This window comes from Mirounga leonina, unplaced genomic scaffold (genome assembly GCF_011800145.1).
Source record: "Mirounga leonina isolate KUSES-001 unplaced genomic scaffold, KU_Mleo_1.0 Mir_173, whole genome shotgun sequence".
In the NCBI taxonomy this organism is placed as follows: domain Eukaryota; kingdom Metazoa; phylum Chordata; class Mammalia; order Carnivora; family Phocidae; genus Mirounga; species Mirounga leonina.
The window spans coordinates 44,490,507-44,511,667 of NW_023270447.1; the positions used below are offsets into that span (position 1 = coordinate 44,490,507).

The 21,161-nt window shown below is 38.0% G+C and overlaps 1 protein-coding gene and 1 non-coding gene across 9 annotated transcripts in view; one reads left to right on the forward strand and one right to left on the reverse strand.

Annotated features, from left to right (window-relative positions):
• Positions 1 to 21,161, reverse strand: part of PATJ (PATJ crumbs cell polarity complex component) — a 353,127-nt gene that overhangs the window by 268,167 nt on the left and 63,799 nt on the right. For all 8 annotated transcript variants that reach the window (XM_035018405.1, XM_035018407.1, XM_035018410.1 and 5 more), the window contains exons 15-17: positions 19,622 to 19,756; positions 13,523 to 13,684; positions 9,307 to 9,438 (exon numbers count right to left, since the gene is read on the reverse strand). In XM_035018405.1, the coding sequence (XP_034874296.1) occupies positions 9,307 to 9,438; positions 13,523 to 13,684; positions 19,622 to 19,756 (429 nt within the window). The remainder of the gene's footprint in view (positions 1 to 9,306; positions 9,439 to 13,522; positions 13,685 to 19,621; positions 19,757 to 21,161) is intronic.
• Positions 6,485 to 6,615, forward strand: LOC118020465. Its single transcript, XR_004681900.1, has one exon. It is a non-coding gene; the product is annotated as a small nucleolar RNA SNORA63 (small nucleolar RNA).

A 21,161-nucleotide genomic window follows, 5' to 3' on the forward strand; every position in this document is an offset into this window, starting at 1 on the left:
TACAGTTAACAGCCACTAAAAAAAAAAAAAAAAGAAGAAGAACAAGACTTGAAATAAGGACCAAGTAATCAATCCCGGGACATTCCTATGTCCACTACCTGTTTGTCTACAAGGCATACCTCAGTTCCCTGGAAGGTCCCTCTGAATCCTAAAAAGCAATCATCACAGAGGCTTAGTCTCACTTCCAGCACTGCTAAAACCATAATTTATTATATAGAGTTGTTCTCTTCCTTCAGTGTATATAACATATGTTTATTTATCCACTGACTCTCTACTCCCAATTGAATTTAAACTCCATGAGGACATGGAGTCTATGGTTTATTTTGTTCACTACTATATTCTCCATGTCCAGAACAGTGCCTGCCATAGATGATGCTCAATATACATTTGTCAAAGATCTTTAACATCTCTTTTCATCTGTATATACCCCATACTAGCTCATATTAAACAAACAATAAATTATTTTGAAGGAGAGAATGAGTAACAGGTATAGCCACTGTGTGCTCAGATTCTGTTTTTCAGAATAATCATTTTTCAGTAACTGGTAACATGTTATTTTATGCCTAGGAAAGTGTGGGCATTTATATACGTCTTTTATTTAGTCTTTACAACTTTATAAGGCAAATATTATTTCTAGCTCCGAGATGATTATTTTAGTAAACTGAGAATAAGAAAGACTAACCAAAGCCTGTCCAAAGTCCTAGTAGGGAGGCACAGCCAGAATGAAAACCTGGTCCCCTCTGACTTCTAAGCTAGTGCTGTTAACCATCCTATATGCTCACAGTGGCGTACGAGAGAATGTCGTATCTGACTAAGGGAAAATACAAAAGGAACAGCTGAAAGGGAAATCTGAGCCCTAGAAAATGGTATATAAAGATCAGGCAGCCAATCCCCTTTCATGCATCATTAACAAATTAGGCCTCTGGTACCACAAGGAGACAGCACCACTTCCTGGCCCTCACTGGAGAGAGCATGGCCTCTTTGATCACTGCCTGGCTCCCACAGACAGGGCAGAGCAGTACAAAGCACCATGCCTGGGGAAAACAGATTCTCAATACCTGTTGGTGTTTCTGATTCAGTCTTTCTGCCATACTGCAGGAGGGGCTGTGACTTGTCATCTACACACCATGGTTCTCGATGGTGACATCAGAATCAAGGGAGGACGTCCAAAACACCTCATACCCAGAGAGGTCGGGAAAGCCTGGTGATGAAATAGCTCTGGAGAAGGAGTTTCCTCTTTAGACCAACATTTTTTTTTTGACAGTTATTATTCTGTTTTTGATTACATGGGAGACAGATATGCAGCTAGACTAATACCCACTAACTTCCTGGAATATGTTCAGCATTTCACAGGAGAGACATAACTGCCAGGTTTTGCAGTAAATCTGAGCATCTTTATACCTCTATTTTAGCTCTCTGTGGCTATTTCATGAACACTAATAATCTGCAGTTCGGCTATTTGTGAAACACTCATGAAAGGTAATACAACAGATACACCATTTTCAGGATCTCCTCCTCCTCAGCAATGCCTCCTAGTATGAAGCAGAAACAGTCCTTAAGAAACATCTGTTAAAAGGGGAGTCACCGGGACGCCTGGGTGGCTCAGTAGTTAAGCGTCTGCCTTCAGCTCAGGTCGTGATCCCAGGGTCCTGGGATCGAACCCCGCATCAGGCTCCTTGCTCCCCGGGAAGCCTGCTTCTCCCTCTCCCACTCCCCCTGCTTGTGTTCCTGCTCTCGCTTGCTCTCTGTCAAATAAATCAATAAAATATTTAAAAATAAATAAAATAAAAGGGGAGTCACCCTATGAGAAAGCACCAACCAGCTGACAAGCATTTGCTGCCTGCCTTCTATTCCGTCTCCCCCCCATTAGACACAATGGGATTTTTTTTTTCCCTCCAAATTCGTATTCCAGAGGAGCCATGAAATTCCCGCAAAGTTCAACATCAGGCCTGACTTAAGATCTTTGGGGCCTCCTGCTAACTCATCCCCCTGCAGCTGCCTCGCTAAGGCAAGCTTTTGATCTGTACTATCTGGATTTCAAGCTGATATACACACAGCCTCTTTGATCTCTTATTAAGTGGCTTCTGGTCTCCTGATGCCTTTAGTCTTGCTGCACTGTGGTTTTTGGAAGTCAGTCATCATCCTGAGCACACTACAGACTCCACACACCAGGAGTGGGCTCCCTTCATTCACCCACTTCTCAGGCTTGAAAAGCAATCTTTAAGCCATAAGAGAATTTCCCCACTAGCCACAATCAATCCACTCCATGAACACACTACTAAGAATTATTTTTCAAATGAAGCAGCTTAAAATGATTTAAAAGATACAGAACTTCCCCATAGAGGGAAAGGAAGCAAATCCTCTGTGAAAAGAAATCTTCACCCCAGTTGGCACTTTGATGTTAATAAAAATAAATGTGGATAGGAATCAGGGACGGGCACCGAATAGCCTTTACCAACCTAAGCAAAAGTGACCTTTAAATGCAGATGTGTGGTTTGTTCAACAGCAAGCTATATATTTGCAAAAACATGGACACTACCGTCAGTAGCAGATTGACGCCATTTTTCTTACTCTTACTATCTTAATCCTACACGGGTGAAGTGAACCCAAAGAACTCCTTTAAAAAAAGGGGGGCGGGCATGCCTGGGTGGCTCAGTCGGTTAATCATCTGCTTTCCGCTCAGGTCATGATTCCAGGGTCCTGGGATCAAGTCCCAAATCGGGCTCCTTGCTCAGCAGGGAGCCTGCTTCTCCCTCTGCCTGATGCTCCCCCTGCCTGTGCTCTCTCTCTCTCTCTCTGACAAATAAATAAATAAAATCCTTTTGGGGGGGGGGGGGAAGACAAAAACAACAACAAAAGGAAAAACCAGCCCGGATATTGGTGTCCATGTTATGAGGCCCGTTGAGCATGAAACTGTACATATAGTAACCTGCAACACATGACGGTCCTCCGTGTCTTAGGTTCTAGAAATAGTATAGGTTTGTATCTGACTTTTTAATATTACTACTGTATGTACTACTATATGCTAACCTATGTTAATACCTATCTAATTCTCTACCTTAGAGTCTCTGAACTAATTAGCTGACAGGAACGTAATGATATTGGGCTTCCACAAGTTAGTAAACACTGTGTACTGGTAGACGCAGCCACCGAAAATAGCAAAAATTAAAACCCTCAAGTTCTCGGGGTTGTAAGTTCTAGCCCCACGTTGGATGTGGAGATTACTTAAAAATAAAGTACTTTAAAAATGGTAATAATAATACATACATACATTTCTAATGTGCAGAGAAAGTCATTCTGTTGTACATATAAGAAAAAAGCCAATTTAAAGCCACATACATGAAATTTACACAATCTCTTCATACAACTTTTAAAATCTTTTTTTTTTTTAAGATTTTTATTTATTTATTTGACAGAGGTAGACACAGTGAGAGAGGGAACACAAGCAGGGGGAGTGGGAGAGGGAGAAGCAGGCTTCCCGCAGAGCAGGGAGTCTGCTTCTCCCTCTGACCCTCCTCCTTCTCATGCTGTCTCTCATTCTCTCTGTCTCAAATAAATAAATAAAATCTTTAAAAAAAAAAAAAAAAGAATTTATCTAATGGAGTTAGGAAGAAGTCAGGCAAAACCTGCACACTAAGTTTTTCTCAGAAATAGTAAGGTATGCCATATCCAAGACTCAACAATACTGCAATATTTTATATTCATTCTATTTGGGCTTTATAACCCATTTCTTCTGTTAGGAAAAATTAATCGCCTTTTTTTTTAATAGGGAGGAATATTTTCACTATTGTTTTTAGTGAGTCATCATTTGTCTTTGGTCTTTCAAACAATTTTTTAAAATATTACTAACAGTATTTATGTATGAATCACCTCTCAATGGCTATGCTATAATGTTTTCTAATTTTTATCTATCTTAGTGTCTGAGATAAACCCAAAGTCTTTTAAAAATATCTGCTCTGGCAAAAATTGAGTCTGTCCATATCAGGAGGGGAGAGAAATGAGGACTGGGATGTTGGAAGGAAGAGAATTATTGGTTAATAAATTTTACCTTCTAAATCACTGAAATTCAAAAGTATTAAGAATGGCAATATCATGGCTAATGTTCAAAAATTGGCTAATGTCAAACATTTCCAGTAAATTATAATCATGAGGGGTTATTCAAAGTTCAACATAAATCAAAACACCAGAAAATACCCACTTGCCATGTTTAATATATAAGGTCAACCCAAGGTGAAATCCACACAATTCTAAATTTATTTCAAGCTTTTTGATAGAAATTTTTAAAAATCACAGACTAATGCTACCTAATAATTGCTTCATTATTTGAATAATAGCCCAAATTAGTTGCACTAATTTAGCATTCTTAAATTTGTAATTATTTTCATGTGAAGCAATAAACACTAGCTTTTACACAATGCATATGAACACATTATATTAATTTTCAATACTTACTAAACTTTCATATAAGCATTAAAAATTAGAATGCTATCTAGCAGCTTGTCCTTAAGATATGAAATTTTTTTACAAGCCGGAAAAACAAGAAGATCTGCTATAATAAATTTAGTACAAAAATCTCCTGTAATAAAATGCACTCATAAGGAAAGGAGCAACATAATATGGTAGTTAAAAGCATAGATTCTGGGAGCTGACTGCTTGAGTTCAAATTATAGTTCTGCCATATACTAGCTGTGTGAACTTGGACTAGTTACATAACCTCTCTGTTCTTCAGGTTCCTCACTTCAAAAATGAGGATAATAATAGTACCTACTCCACAGGGTTCTTGTGAGGAATACATAAAGCAATCAGAACAATGCCCAGCAAACAGTAAACAATAAATGTTAGCTATTATTATTGGATTTGTATTAGTTGTCTTCGTATTAATATTAGGATTAGTATGAGTATTAGTAATATTCCAAGGAAGAAAGACATTACACATAATCATAACTAAAGCACAATATGAAAACCACATCTAGAAACTGGCAAGAAATTATACTATAAAAAGTTATAACCATATTTCTGAAGTTTTGTAATGCTTAGAAACAGAGTACATAGTTAAGCCATAATATTCATGTTCTTGATAAATTACGCACATTGCTGTTTTCCATGACACTATCCTCCAAGGTATGACATTATAGTGACCAATGAGTCTTCTAATACGGTAGACATATAAGGCAGGATTTTAACTAGCCACTACATGGAGTAGTACCTAGAAATATTTGAGACTAATAAATATTCTACCTTCATTCAAATCAGAGCCAATAAAGCTATTATCACTTTATCCTAAAATCTAATGAGGCGGCTTACAACCTGAATAAAATTTACTGCAACATAAAAACTACGTAAACCATAGTTTACTATGTTATAGTAAATATGATTCCCTTTTGCTTTCTCCTTTTCCTTTGCCCCCATCTATTCTAAATGCCTTTCATGAAAATGTATATCCAGTTTGCTCTTTGCTCTTTGAATTTTCAGACTTCCACCTATCCAGATAGCTACCCCATAGTTCCATGGCCAATTCAAGATCCTTTATCTGCTCACTCAAAAGCAAACTGCTGGCCCATAATCCACAATAGAATAACTCACATATGGTTCATCAGGAGTTGGTTCCATTTTAGAATGTAATTTTACAATTAAATTTAGATTTCACTAAACAAAGGTATCTACGTATTAATTTTCCTAATCTAACTAGATAGCTAAAAATTGGTAGGGTTCAAATATACTGTAGTAGGGCTATACCTTCAAGGACAATATCTAGACTTCTGTAGTTTACTTTCTAAATTGGATGATTATCAATATTCACATACCCATAGTAATGTTAACATTTCCTATTTCTTTACACATGCATTTACTTAATTCACAGCAATCCTTTGAGCTAGACATTATCCCCATTTTATAGATGAAGAAATTGCATAAGCACCAATGAAACAGACACTGTATATAATTTTGTCAGGTTCCTGAGGAAGTTCTTACTATCCTAGAGAAAAACCAGTTAGTGCGAAATTAATATTGCTAAGTAGATTTTCAATCTCTTCAATACTGCTAATGCAGCCCTTTACAACCTGGAATCTCTCCCACTGTCCTAAAACTTTCTCTGTGTGGCCAAAATGTATCTACAGTATTCTTATTCTAAACGTGCTAAGTGGGGAAAGGGGATATGGGTGGATCTGCATTGGCCCTATTCAGCTACCTAATAAATTCACACAGGATGCATCAAATACAGTAATAGCCAGGAACATGGCCTTTCACGACTTTTGCTAAACCTTCACCTGCCCTTGCAAAAAAAATTTTTTTGAACTTTAGAATTTATTACCTAATTACAACAATGGACAATATAACCACTTAATTAGCTTGCCCGAAACCAAATTTTAAATTGTTTATGTGTCATCTAAATGTCATAGTGTTTAACAGTTCTATATGCCACTGACAAATGGTGAAATGTGCTGAATACAATTATAAGTAAATGTACTTAAGACTGACTTGAGAAATGCAGGATCTAGTTACAATGTAGCTATAAAGTGCTGCCTTGTCTTTGCCCGCTGCTCAAAATAAAGCTGTTACCTTTCTAGCCCTGTCCGCCATGGTGCTTAGCAGCCAGGGATGCATGGTCTCAGACATGTTTACCAAGTAAAACACTGACTTGAGGGGCGCCTGGGTGGCTCAGTCATTAAGCGTCTGTCTTCGGCTCAGGTCATGATCCCAGGGTCCTGGGATCGAGCCCCACATCGGGCTCCCTGCTCAGCGGGGAGTCTGCTTCTCCCTCTCCCACTCCCCCTGCTTGTGTTCCCTCTCTCGCTGTGTCTGTCAAATAAATAAAATCTTTAAAAAAAAAAAAAGACTGACTTGAGAAAAAAATTCAGTTTAAGATTGAATGTTTTTGCTTCCAAGGTTTAGCTACAGAAGTAAATAAGCTGAGTGCTTTAATATGAATCAAAACAGCGTTTGAAAAATAAAATATTTTTCTATCAGTTCTCTGAGAAGCACAAAGGCAAAATTACTTCTTTTGCAGCAAAATTACTTTATACAATTTGTGCAGAAATGTCAGTATATGTAATGATTATAGGAGGATAAGGGGTGGGGGGAGAAACCTAGAATTTTATTAAAAAAATAAAATTAAAAAAAAAACAAAGTATGCCTCAAGGCATACCTATAGGAGTGCAGTGAAGAAAAATTTTTTTCCATATTTGGAACTTTTTTTCTTTTTAAGGGTAAAGCTCAGAACTGATACAAGAATTCTTTTTTTTTTTTTTTTTAATATGTGTTAGGAAACACTCTCCTAGAACCACAACATCTTTTTTTTTTTTTTTAAGATTTTATTTATTTATTTGAGACAGAGAGAATGAGAGAGAGCACATGAGAGGGGGGAGGGCCAGAGGGAGAAGCAGACTCCCTGCCGAGCAGGGAGCCCGATGCGGGACTCGATCCCGGGATTCCAGGATCATGACCTGAGCCGAAGGCAGTCGCTTAACCAACTGAGCCACCCAGGCGCCCCTGATACAAGAATTCTTGTTAACTACAGGTTAAACTCTTAAAGACTCTCAACTTTTTCTTTCTCTCCTTTACTGAAGTTTTTATTTCTAAAGCACTTCTCTGCTTTAACATGGAATATTCAAAATATAAAACTTACACATGTCATTTAAGAGGGTAAGAGCAACTATTATATAAGAATGCAAATACATATAGGTTCCAATCATAATGGAAATGTAGCTGAATATCTAACACTTCATCTGAAAGGTGTTTTCATATCTAACACTTCATCTGAAAGGTGTTTCGTAAACTAAATCCTAATTATCAAAATGGTTAACAAAAAATCTCATTGAATGTGTTCATTTACTTCCAGTTATTTTTGGCTAAACTAAACTTTATTCAATCATTCTGCGAATGCTTATCATTTATCATGTGGTAGATAATAAGGGTACATTGGGGAAGAAAAATTGAGATGGTACCTACAATTTGTTTGATATGCCCTTATATTTTTTAATAGTTTTTATTTTTTTTAAACTTAAACTCCATTAATTAACATAGAATATATTATTAGTTTCAGAGGTATAGGTCAGTGATTAGTCTTAAATAACACCCAGTGCTCGTTATACCATGTGACCTCCTTAATGTCCATCACCCAGTTACCCCATCCCCCATATACCCTTATATTAACCAGTACAGAAAGTTCTAAAATCTTACAGTATTGATACTTGATAAAAATATTTCCCCAAATATGCATTATTTATAATCCACAAATCATAATTCAGTAATATTCCAAAGAAAAGTTCTAATAACAGAGAGGGTTATCTGGCACAGAAATATGCCAGCAAAAACGAACAATCTATTTCATTAATCTTAAATCACACTACCTAAATATGGAATTTAATGTTCTTACATAATGCTCAAAGTATTTTTCTTTTAATCTGTTCCCGAATGCCTTATTATATTAAAAAAATTGATTTTTATATCACTTGGCATTTTATGTGCTTTGATAGAGTACATTTTGCTTTATTAAACCACAATGTGTTTAGGCAGCACTAAAGTATTAAAACATGCATCTTAAAAGTGAAGAGGTTTTTTGCCAACAGTTTTAAATTCCCCATGATAATCAGAAGGTCTAAAAATACTGTAAACCAGTAAACTGAATCAACATATAGATGTCCTATTGTGATCTTTCACACACAACCCTCCAAATGCATTAGTGACTTTAGCTATAAATGGAATACATACAAATACATAAATAGTATGTATTCTGTGTTAAATATAAACATGTAATTTCATCAAGAACATTTCTATTTAATCAAGCTCATTGATATCAACAAATAAGCAAAACAAAAACCTTCGTGTGAAGTGGAGATAGAAGAGTGAGAGTTGGGAATGACTATAATGTGGACGGGTTTCTTTCTGGGGTGATGAAAGGGTTCTAAAATTAGACTGTGGTGATGGCTGCACAACTCCGAATATACTAAAAACAACCCAAAGCATGCTTGAAATGCATGAATTTTATGATATGTGAAATAGATCTCAATAAAAATGGGACTGAAAAACCCTCCATATAAAAAAATTCTTCAAACTCCAGTCTCTAAAAGCATCCATGGGTATAAAATTATTGCTTCCCTCACTGTTCAATTATTGTATCATCCCTCATTTTATTCACTAAGAAAGCTACCAAATGCAAAGGTAACAATGGAAATTTTAACACCTGTCTTTGGATGGTAGCATTATATCTCAAATCATTCAGTTTTCCCTAGTGGGTACCTTAAATAATTACTACTTCACATACCTTTAAAACAAATCTCTCCAAAAACTCAATATAGATTCTTATACCTGGTAATCCAAGATGCTGAATCCCAAGCCTTTATGATCTTTTACGAGTTCAACAATCTTGACTTCAGGAGACCATAGTGCTAATTCCCCATCATCATCATCTTCAGTATTGATGCCTACACTGTGGTCAGCCTGAAAAAGATAAATGCTTCAAAACATTGTCCTTTCAATTCTGAAAAGAATTAACATATCAGGAATCTCATAGCTTCTTCTCCAACTGGGAATTCTCTTTGGCATGCATACTTTATCTTTTTAATCTTTTCAGAAGGGGCATGCCCTGGGGCATACACACTCTAGTATAAGATCTTCATGGAAATTCAAGTACTTAAAAATGCAGACTATTCACAGGGCGCCTAGGTGGCTCAGTTGGTTAAGTGACTGCCTTCGGCTCAGGTCATGATCCTGGAGTCCCGGGATCGAGTCCCGCATCGGGCTCCCTGCTCAGTGGGGAGTCTGCTTCTCCCTTTCCCACTCCCCGTTTGTGTTCCCTCTCTCGCTGTGTCTTTCTCTGTCAAATAAATAAAATCTTAAAAAAAAAAAAATGCAGACTGTTCATAGAGTTGGATTTTTTTAAATGTAAAGTACCTGTTTCATTCAAAATATTAACACTGACCTCTTATACTTCAATGAGTTCTGTCATCCCATTAGAAGCATAAAAGGAAAAATAAGCAATTTAAGAAAAAAAATGAAAATACCATATAAAATCAAAGCTTATAAGATATTTAGGTAGCAAAACATGAACTCATAATTACAGTGAAAGATAGAAAGATGCCAACAGAGAGAGAGGATAGTACAAGACACAAAAGAAACCACTTCGTTGGCTTCTGGAAATTTTCAAGAAAAACTTCACTAGGAAAAGTGGAAAAAAATCCAAGTCCTTGGGAATCATCTAAGTCTAAAAAACTGGTAAAAAAAAAAAAAAATCACTGAGTTGAAATAATGAAAATCTCATCTTGGAGGATCTAAGTCAGCAAAACTATCCAATACACAAGTCCTTGGTTATTTTCCTTGACTTCATACGCCCAAAGCCCCTATTCCAGGCTCCCCCCTCCTTTCAGGGAGAGTCACTGCTACAGGGACTTCTAGGAAGCTCAAGGATAGCGGGTAAATGAGTCGACTACACAGAAGAAGAGCTACTTCAAACTTCAGTTTTTATTACTATTTACAGCACTGTATTGCGTTTTCATATGATTTATCTTCCTCAAAATACTCTGAACATCTATCTGAAGCTCAAAGATTATCTTCTTTTTCTTTGTAGCCCTAGCAACTAACAAAATGACAAGCTAGAATGGAAACTCTGTGTGGGCTACCATGGGGTTTACCAATAGCTATCCACTCAGCGCACAACAGAGCTCGGCTCACAGTAGGCGCTTGATAAATATTTGTCCAATACATTAACAAATCATCCATCTTTGACTGCATATCCCTTGAAACTTTTTAAATAAAGCTACAGACTAAATAGTAATCTTTAAAAATAGACTTCTTAAAACTTAGAGTGCTCTTAGTAAATAGAATCAAAGTGCATCATTCCCAGGAACATAATTTTTAGTGACTTGCATTAGAAAATCCACTTAATGAAATCAAAGGGAGGGGACCCATCTAATATGGAAGAGTAAGGCACCATAGCAAGTACAAAAACATTTTTTAAATTAGGGTTGGTCCAGATCTCAAACTGTCCCCGCAGGACATGGAAAGTCAAAACTCAATCCATGGTGGATTGAGTCTAAACATGGGAACAATTTCTGGGTTCTTGAATTACAAAACTTGAAATTAGTGGGATGTTCTGGATCAATAACCTCTGTATATATCAGTCTGATGTGAGGAAATGATATTTAAAAAGAAAACATTTTTATACCTTCCAATAAAAAGTAAAGTTCCAATAGCTAATATAAAATGATGTTTTACTGGGGCATTTAATACCCTCACTCATTAATGAGCATTAGAATTCTGGCTGAGCTGCCTAACCAGATAAGGTTTAAGAACCTAAGATGATATGGGGATAAATGAAAAAAGAAAAAAAAAGAAAAGCCAGGATTTTAAGAAACCGCACACACTTATAAAGCCTAAGTTTACAGAAATTTTAAAGCATCCAAGGTATATAAGATATTATACTCCAACCTGAGATACATCACTTTGATACAATCAATTCTGTATAACTCCTGTATTTACAGAATAGAAAGCAATCAACTAATGGGCAGCAAGGCTGACATTTAGAATAATTCAAAGCTGTTGTTTACCCATTGTGGTAAAGGATGACAGATGGGAGCACTGAGTCAGCAAGCTGGGTGATTTACACACCCTGTAAGATTAGATTAAAGGCATTTTTATCAATCTTTAGAGGTAAGCCCTCATCCACATGAATTTTAGCAAAGATACTAAGAATCACAAAAGTGGTATTCAAGTTCCTTCCCTGAAATATGTTTTACCAAAGATAAACATTAAGAAAAAAAAGATTCTCGGGGCACCTGGGTGGCTCAGTCAATAAGCATCTGCCTTCGGCTCAGGTCATGATCCCAGGGTCCTGGGATGGAGCCCCGCATTGGGCTCCCTGCTCGGGGGGAAGCCTGCTTCTCCCTCTCCCACTCCCCCTGCTTGTGTTCCCTCTCTCGCTGTGTCTCTCTCTGTCAAATAAATAAAATCTTTAAAAAAAAAAAAAAAAAGATTCTCAATCAATAATGGACTAAGCAATTCTTATACACCCGGTACAGAATAAACACACTATGAGACACAAAATAATTTTAAGATACGACTCTGCTCACAGGAGCTAAGTTTTCTTGTAAAAGCAAGCTTAATACACATGAAAGCATCTGTGACCATAAGGCAGGGCTAGCCTCGCACATACTTCAGGAAATCAGGAAACAAAGATGGCTGGACTGGAGGAGTCAAGAGCTATAATTAACTTTTCCAGAGCACTTCTCATGTGCAAGGCATTGCACTAAGAGCTGGGCATATATTACTTCATTTCCTTCTCACACAAACTGATGAGGGCAGTAAGTACTATAAGTATCCCCAATTTTCAAAGAAAGAATATGAACAGAAAGTCAAGTTATTTGCTCAAGAATTCACTAAGTGGTAGATGCATGATTATCTTGAAACTCAGACCACAGGCAGGTAAAGGGAAGGCTCTGTGTGTCTAAACTGGTGTTAATGGGTGGCTCAGTTGGTTAAATGTCTGCCTTCAGCTCAGGGCACCTGGGTGGCTCAGTTGGTTAAATGTCTGCCTTCAGCTCAGGTCATGATCTCAGGGTCCTGGCATCAAGCCCTGCATCAGGCTCCCTGCTCAGCGGTGAGTCTGCTTCTCCCTCTCCCTCTGCTGCTCCCCCTGCTTGTACACTCTCTCTCTGTCAAATAAATAAAATCTTAAAAAATATATAAATAAATAAACTGGTGTTAAGGAACTATAATCTGTAAGGGAGTGGGGGTAGGGTAGGGGAAGTGGCATAAGAGATGACGTTACAATTGGCATAAGATGGCAAAGCACAGGGGCACCTGGGTGGCTCAGTCGTTAGGCGTCTGCCTTTGGCTCAGGTTGTGATCCCAGGGTCCTGGGATCGAGCCCCACATTGGGCTCCCTGCTCCGTGGGAGGCCTGCTTCTCCCTCTCCCACTCCCCCTGCTTATGTTCCCTCTCTCGCTGTCTCTGTCAAGTAAATAAATAAAATCTTAAAAAAAAAAATGGTAAAGCACGTGTTTAAAACTGTTTTTATAATCACAATGTTCTTAAAAAAAAAAAAAAAAGTACCAAGAGCACAGAAAATGTTATTTTATTCTCTGACCTTCTGAAGGCTTTTACAGCAATTTTTACTCACTTCGAAATTGGTCATAGATCTTCATATTTCTAAGGCTCTGAAAAAGGGAAGTCCATTAGATATTCAACACTCACCAACATCTTAAGTTTAAGATGAACTGAGTTGAACTGGGAGCCAAAAGTAATGAGCCCAGGAAATTACTAAAAAAACGTTCTCTAAAATCGAAGTGCATGCACATTAATGTCACCAACATTTCAAGTAAAAAGAAAAAAAAGAAGAGAAAAAGTTTTATGATGTGAAACGAAAAGTAAGGGTTTGTAAAGCTATGCATTATTGCCCTTGAGCGCTACTGTAGTCAAATAAAAGAAGATGGAAATTTCTCCCCTCATTTCATATCCAAATACACTCTTCAGGGCATTCTTGATGAGTGCTCATTCCTATGGGAACCATAGAATATTCAGCTAGTACCTCCATCTTGGGAAGAGGGGCTTCAGTGTTCCTTGGTTCATCCACAGAAGCTTCATCATCAAATAATCGTCGACAGCAAACCAAGGTAAAGGGAGGAGGCACCTCTTTGAGAAAAGAGACTGCTTCTCGGCGAGATTTCCCATACAGTTGCACGCCATTGACCTAGAAAGACAAGTGATAAGTCAGAATTGAGCCGGCCCCGAAGAAAAAACCAAAGTCCCATGCTCACGTGGATCTATCCAAATAAAAACCGGATTGTTTTATTTTCCCCATGAACAAAGGGTCTAAACGTAACCACATTATTTTAGTAGTAACTAAAAACATTAGAAATCAAATGTATAAAAATTAAGGCTAAACCTTTATTGAATTTCAGTGAACAAAGTCTAAGATGTGTGCAGATGACAAGTGATCTAATTTTTCACACCTCCATGGTTTCTCTTTTCTACCCTCCAATGTTGAATTCCCTCATCTACTTCTATACATCTCTCCTTAAATACACTAGATATCATTGCTAGCCTTCCTAAGACCACCTCCTTTTGCTTTTTCATTTCATAAAAGTATCATTATAGATATTCACACTAATTTGAAAGCTGTAATTAAAAACCGCTCAATTTACAATGTGTAGGTAAGAAAATCTAGGATACTCAGCTGTCAAAATTTAGCATCACTAAAAAAAAAATTTAGCATCACTTTTCACAATTTTCTTTCACATGCCATAAACTTTTTTTTAATTTAAATTCCATTAGCCAACATATAGCAAATCCTTAGTTTCAGATGTAGAGTTCAATTAATTCATCAGTTGCATATAACACCCAGTGCTCATCACATCACACGGCCTCCTTAATGCCCATCCACCCAGTTACCCCATTCCCACCCCAACCTCCCATCCAGCAACCCTCAGTTTGTTTCCTAGAGTTAAGAGTCTCTCATGGTTTTTCTCCCTCTCTGATGCTTAATACCATCCTAGAGAAATCATATCTATAGAAATACATGTAAGTTTCCCTCCCTTCTATTCTTACATGTTCTGCTCACACAGCCGTCAAGTATAGGAGGTGTGTCAGTTTTCAAATTGTCTGATGTGTGTTCCATATGCTTAAAAGAACAAAATGATAACCAACTACTCCTAATGCTTCGCACTTATCACCATAAAATTATCTAAGTTTCATATTTTAGTGCACAGTAATAATATTTTGCACCAAAGATGACTTAGAAAGATAAACCTATTCTAATTTTTTATCTATTTGACTTAAGCTCCAGAAGCTCTCTCAGTTCTGACTCAATGCCACTAAAACTGATCTGCCTGCTACTGCCCAAAAGCTGAGGCATGAACATAATCCAGGCATTAACCCAATCTTTTCCCATCTGACTCCTACCTTCCTGGGAGGGTTCAGTGGCATTATTAGTTTTAAAGATATTTCTGGGCGGGCATCAGTTTCTGACAGGTGCCATGCTAATGTCCAGATCACTGGCGGGGCTGACTTTCCTGGGAGAAACCTTTGCACAGAACCTGTCCTTCTCTGAGAATATGACACTGTGGGTTGTTGCAAGCATCTCCGCGGCAGCGGCCTGAGCCCCAAGTCAATCATCCATGGGAGTCACTCTCAGGCCCTCAACATACAAGCACTTAGCCGTCAGGCCAGACATCATCTCTCTGCCTCTTAATTATTTACAGAGATATCACAACAGAGTAAAGAGACCCATATGTGCTTCAGGGAGCTGGTCCTGGTAGAAAAGTCAATATCATCTCCCAGGACTTTCTGACTGATGAAAGAGATCCGGGGAACAGCAAGTTCAGCAGCTGATAAAGGTTTTTCCTCAGAAGAACTCAAAGTCAACCTTCACTGGTCACATCATGTCCCCAGTGCCAACTGGTGCCAAAACACAGAAAGTTCTCAAATCATCCAAATGTGCAGTGCCCTATCCTGAGAAGCAAGCAAGCGGGTATAACCAAAGCCAGGAATTCTCCCCATATGCAAGTCTTAATTTGTGTTTCACATTACTTCAACAAATTAGAAAATCACTTTTCAGGTTTTTATCTTGGAGTACATTTAAATATTTATTTAGCTCATTATTTATTCATTTGAATCGTCTCCAATTATTATAGCAGTGCCTGGTAGTCCTCCTCACTACTCTCCACTGTTAAAGGGATTGGTCACATTTCCCATTACCATTACCCCTATCTAAGAGGATTTATGGCTGCTGTAAATAGCTGCTCTGGGCTAAGACTTGGAACAATGTTCTAACCCCAAAGCATATTTGTGTTTCTGGTTTTAAGCTCTAAGGGGTACACCCCCTCCACACACACACACACACACACACACTTTAGGTTCAGGAGTTTATTTGGCTAACTTTAGAGAGATTTTTTATTACTATATCTGGCTATTCAGAATAAGCCCATTTTTATTTTAGAGTTCACACTATTTCTCTAGGCCCTCCAACTTGAGACTCTCTTAAGTGCTATCAAGTCTCAATTATTCAGACTTTGTTATTAGAAAGAACACACACATACACATTTGCAGAGTACATAACACTGTACAAGTATTGTCCCACCACATTACCTCATTCAATCCTCATTCATCTTAACCCATAAAGATTGTTTATGCCTTTTTACAGTGATAATACTGCCAAGTATTATCTCTCACAGTGAGATAATGCTTTAAAGTTTACATGGATGAGTGCAGCCACTCTGGAAAACAGTATGGAGGTTCCTCAAAAAGTTAAAAATAGAACTACCCTACAATCCCACAAACACAGTACTGGGGATTTACCCAAAGAATACAAAAACACTAATTCAAAGGGATACATGTACCCCAATGTTTACAGCAGCATTATTTACAACAGTCAAATTAAGGAAGCAGCCCAAGTGTCTAGCGACTGATGAAGGGAATGGATAAAGATGTGGTACACACACACACACACACACACACACAGAGGAATATTATTCAGCCATAAAAAAGAATGAAATCTTACCATTTGCAATGACATGGATGGAGCTAGAGAATATAATGTTAAGTGAAATAAGTCAGAGAAAGACAAATACCATACAATTTCACTTGTGGAATTTAAGAAACAAATGAGGAAAGGGGGGGGAAAGACAAATCAAGAAAGAGACTCTTAAAAAAAAAAAAAAAGACTCTTAATTACAGAGGACTGAGGGTTACCAGAGGGGAGGTGGGTGGGGAGTGGGTGAAACAGGTGAAGGGGATTAGGGAGGGCACTTGTCGTGATGAGCACAGGGTGATGTATGAATTGCTGAGTCACTATATCGTATGCCTGAAACTAATAAAACACTGTATGTTAAAATAAATAAATAAATAAAGCTTAAGGGACACCTGGGTGGCTCAGTCAGTTAAGTGTCTGACTCTTAGTTTCAGCTCAGGTCATGATCTCAGGGTTCTGAGACTGAGCCCCAGGTCAGGCTCCATGCTTAGCATTGAGTCTGCTGGAGATTCTTTCCCCCTCCCTCCCCCTCTGTTCCTCTCCACACCCACCCCCACCAGCTCGCACACTCTCTCTCAAATAAATAAAATCTTTAAAATAAAATAAAAGTTTACATTGATGATATTCCACTAGACCCTCATAAAATAATGGTGAGGTAGCCATCTATTGATGAAAAAACAACTCTCAAAAACAGTTGAGTGACATGTCAGAGGACAGATTGTGAAGCTGTGGCAAATTAAAATGCAGAGGCAGCTCTTCTGACTTCAAGCCTTTGCTTCACTCCCTATTCTCCAGTGTTTTCACCAGAAATCTTTACTTAAGAACTTCAGTATACTACCTGATTATATGTTTTGTATGCATATTTTTTCTTGGAGAAAAAGTATTTTATTATTCTTTTAATTGTAGTTAACAGAATGCTGTATATTAACTACACTGAAATTAAAATTTAAAAAAATTGTAGTTGACATACCATGTTACTTTCAGGTATACAATACATGTATATTTCTCCCAAAAAAAAAAAGAGAATCAAACTGGTTTTTACTAATTCCACTTCTCTCCACACAAAAATATCTCCTTTCTCAATACCTAAAAACTACAGAAATGGTCTCTAATCTATAGATTATCATGTTTGATATCCATAAAGCTATGTATGTGCCCCAACAATCAAAAGATATGATCTCAGTACCAAAACCAAAACAATAAACAAAAAACAAAACAAAAAAACCCTAAGTCATGTAGTAAAACCTAAAGACATTATTCCACAATAAGCATCCCAGTAGGATTCCCTGAGCACTTCTAAAAATAAGCTGCTTACTACAGCTTAAAACAGGACTCCAACATCTTGCCCTCCTATGCTTATAACAAAATTTAACCACCAGTCATAGCAACTTTCCCTCTGACCTCAAAAGTCAGCCCAGAATTCTCAACATACTTCTCTAGGTGGCCAGACACTGCTCAAAAATGCAGCTGCACCCAACAACCCTATTTGCTATCCTTGTCATTTCACTTTGAGTAAACATCAACCTTAGAAAGACATCTCTAAAATCAAGGCCCATTGGAGTCTAATCTTGGCTAAGGCTACAAGGTTGATTCTATTAAACCCAAGTTAGAACTTCTTGTGGTTCCTAACTCTTGGCAGAACCTTCTTTTACATAGCTTTAAGTCTGACCATTTCCCACATTTATTTTTTTATAAGCTTAGGAAGTAGTGTATTTGAAAAAACAGTGAAATGGGAGGTAGAAAACATGAACTAAAGTCATCATGCTATGAGTATATAAAGTTGGGGAAAATCAATGCCTTATTTTCCTGTCTTTAAAATTAGGGGATTCAATGCTGTTACATTAGCTCTAAGACCATCCAATCTAACAAAATCTCTCAAGAAGGTTATATCAAAGCAGAAGTGCTCTAGAATTGCTCTAGCTGAAGACAGGCTGGGGAGCCTGAGTGAGCCCACAGAGGCTGCCATGTTGGGGAAGCAAGTCCCAAGGAGACAATCTGAATACCAGTCAGTAATACATAAGCCTAATACATTAGCCTATCCAGGGGCGCCTGGGTGGCTCAGATGGTTAGGCGTCTGCCTTCGGCTCAGGTCATGATCTCAGGGTCCTGGGATCGAGTCCCGCATCGGGCTCCCTGCTCCTTGGGAGCCTGCTTCTCCCTCTGCCTTTCTCTCTCGCTCTGTCTCTCATGAATAAAAAAAAATAAATAAATAAAAAATACATTAGCCTATCCAGCTAGTCTAATTCTTATTAGAAATAACCAATAAAACCTGCAAGTGAATGTGTCTACATGTTGCAAACAAGGGGTAGGAATTTGTCTCTTAAGAATTTTGCTGGGACACATGGGTGGCCCATCAGTTAATCGGCTTGGGTCATGATCCCAGGGTGCTGGGATCGAGTGCCGCATCTGGTTCCCTGCTCAGCAGGGGGCCTGCTTCTCCCTCTGCCCCTCCCCTTGCTTGTGCGTGCTCTCTCTCTGACAAATCAATAAAATCTTTAAAAAAGAAAAGAAATTTGCTAAAAAAATCCTAATTATGCTATTAAACTAAAACAGGACATTAGCTTCTTTCTCAATCACTTAAATAAGCACTCAAAAGAACATCTAAGGAGTCCCAAAAGATGGGGAAAATGAACTGAAAGCATATTATCTATTTTCTTTATCATTACATAGGCTGTATTCTTCTTTGCCTTTATTTCATTTTCTCCAGTTTTATTGAGATAAAATTGACACACAACATTGTGTAAGTTTAAGGTGTACAATGTGATGATTCGACATACATCTATATTGTGAAATACTGTCACAATGAAGTTAGTTAACACATTCATCACTCACATGGTTACCATTTTGTGTGTGTGGTGGGGGGGTGGTAAGAACATTTAAGATCTTCTCTTACAGCAACTTAGGGACTATCGTTAACAATACTGTGTTGTATACTTGAAAAGATAGTCCCCATCAAAAACTAATGATGTAATATATGGTGACTAACATAATAAAATAAAATTTAAAAGAAAAAAGAAAAGATAGTCCCCAAGTATTTTTCAATGTAAGTAGTTCACATTACATTGGCAGTAATGTAATTCAGTGTATTTCTAGTAAAAATACATTTTCCTACAACTCAGAAATTACTGTCCTGTGTCTTTTATCTCTCAGAAATTTTACCTCAAGAAGCTCATCCTCTGGCTGCAGGAGGTTCAGTGTATCAACAGGACCACCTGGAGCAACTGAAGAGATATAATGGTGCCCATCAAAGGAATCCACTTCCATGCCAAGCCTCAGAGTATGAATCGGCAGCAGCTGTAGCAAAACACAAAGCAACAACATCAGACCTGACAAGGGCATATCCAGCTGTTAATCCTCCATCAAGTATTATTTTGACATGAAAGTCCCACCTCTTGAATCAGATCATCAAGGTCCCAATGGAGGACAATAATGGGAAAACTAGCCACCAATAAAATATGAATAATTTGTCTTCTTGCTCTTACTCCTCTTTTCCTTTCAGATTCCCGATAGAGAGACGGATGTACAGTCCTGCCTTCAATTCTAAGCATCAGGCATTCCAAATTTTCTATAGTTCCCAGTATGGATTCTAGGTTTCACTTTTCTGCAGGGCTTCCCATCTCTCAGAACATTCTAGTTCCTCCTTATTACCTAATTTCCACTCACACTTCAATACTAAGGCAGTGTCACTTCCAGGAAGTTCTTCCTGATATCTGAGTTAATGTGCCTCTGTTTGGGGTCCAAGACCACCTTGTATAGATCTCCATCACAGCTCATAACTACTGTGTTTAGAATTTCTATTTTCTTGATTGTTCCCCCTGCTTAAGTGCAAAGTTTGTATCTTCTCTCTATAACCTCAGACCCCACAATAGTACCAGGCACAAAACATGGACTCATTAAATATTTTTTTGAACTAATCTGTGAAAAATGATGCCTCACCCAAGAACTCCTTTTCTGGGGCACCTGGGTGGCTCAGTCGTTAAGCATCTGCCTTTGGCTCAGGTCATGATCCCAGGGTCCTGGGATCGAGCCCCGCATAGGGCTCCCTGCTCAGTGGGAAGCCAGCTTCTCCCTCTCCCACTCCCCCTGCTGTGTTCCCTCTCTCACTGTCTCTTTCTCTGTCAAATAAATAAGATCTTTAAAAAAAAAAAAAAAAAAAAAAACTCCTTTTCCATCTCACCAACTTTAGTGGGAACAATTTCCAGTTGGGGAAGGGTGGCTATGTAATGAGGAAGGCAATCATTATTCCATCCTAGGATTGACACTGTTGGCTTAGAAGGATTCATATGGGCTCAGATATGAGTCAAGGGTTAAGAAACTCTAGCCCATGTCAAGGTAAAGAGATGACACCTGGTGTTGTTGGCTGTAAAGGTCAAATGCACTCACCAAACTCTATTCCCTTGACTTTTAAAGATGGAGCTCATGATTTCTCATTGAGGCTATATAAACTCAAATGTGGTAAATGGTACTAATCATGACTTCTATTTCCTATATCAACAGTCTATTTATCTAAAAATACCAGGCCCTCCTCTAACTATATATTTGATAAGGAGAAAACCCTACACAGCATGGCAATGCATCCACAACATGGTTCTTCCTTCATATTTCCTATTCCCTGTGACCCCTTATCTCTGAGCTTGTCACCTCCCCTTAGTCATCTGCTCTGAATCCCCAGAGTTCTACAGGCTTCAGACACCATCTG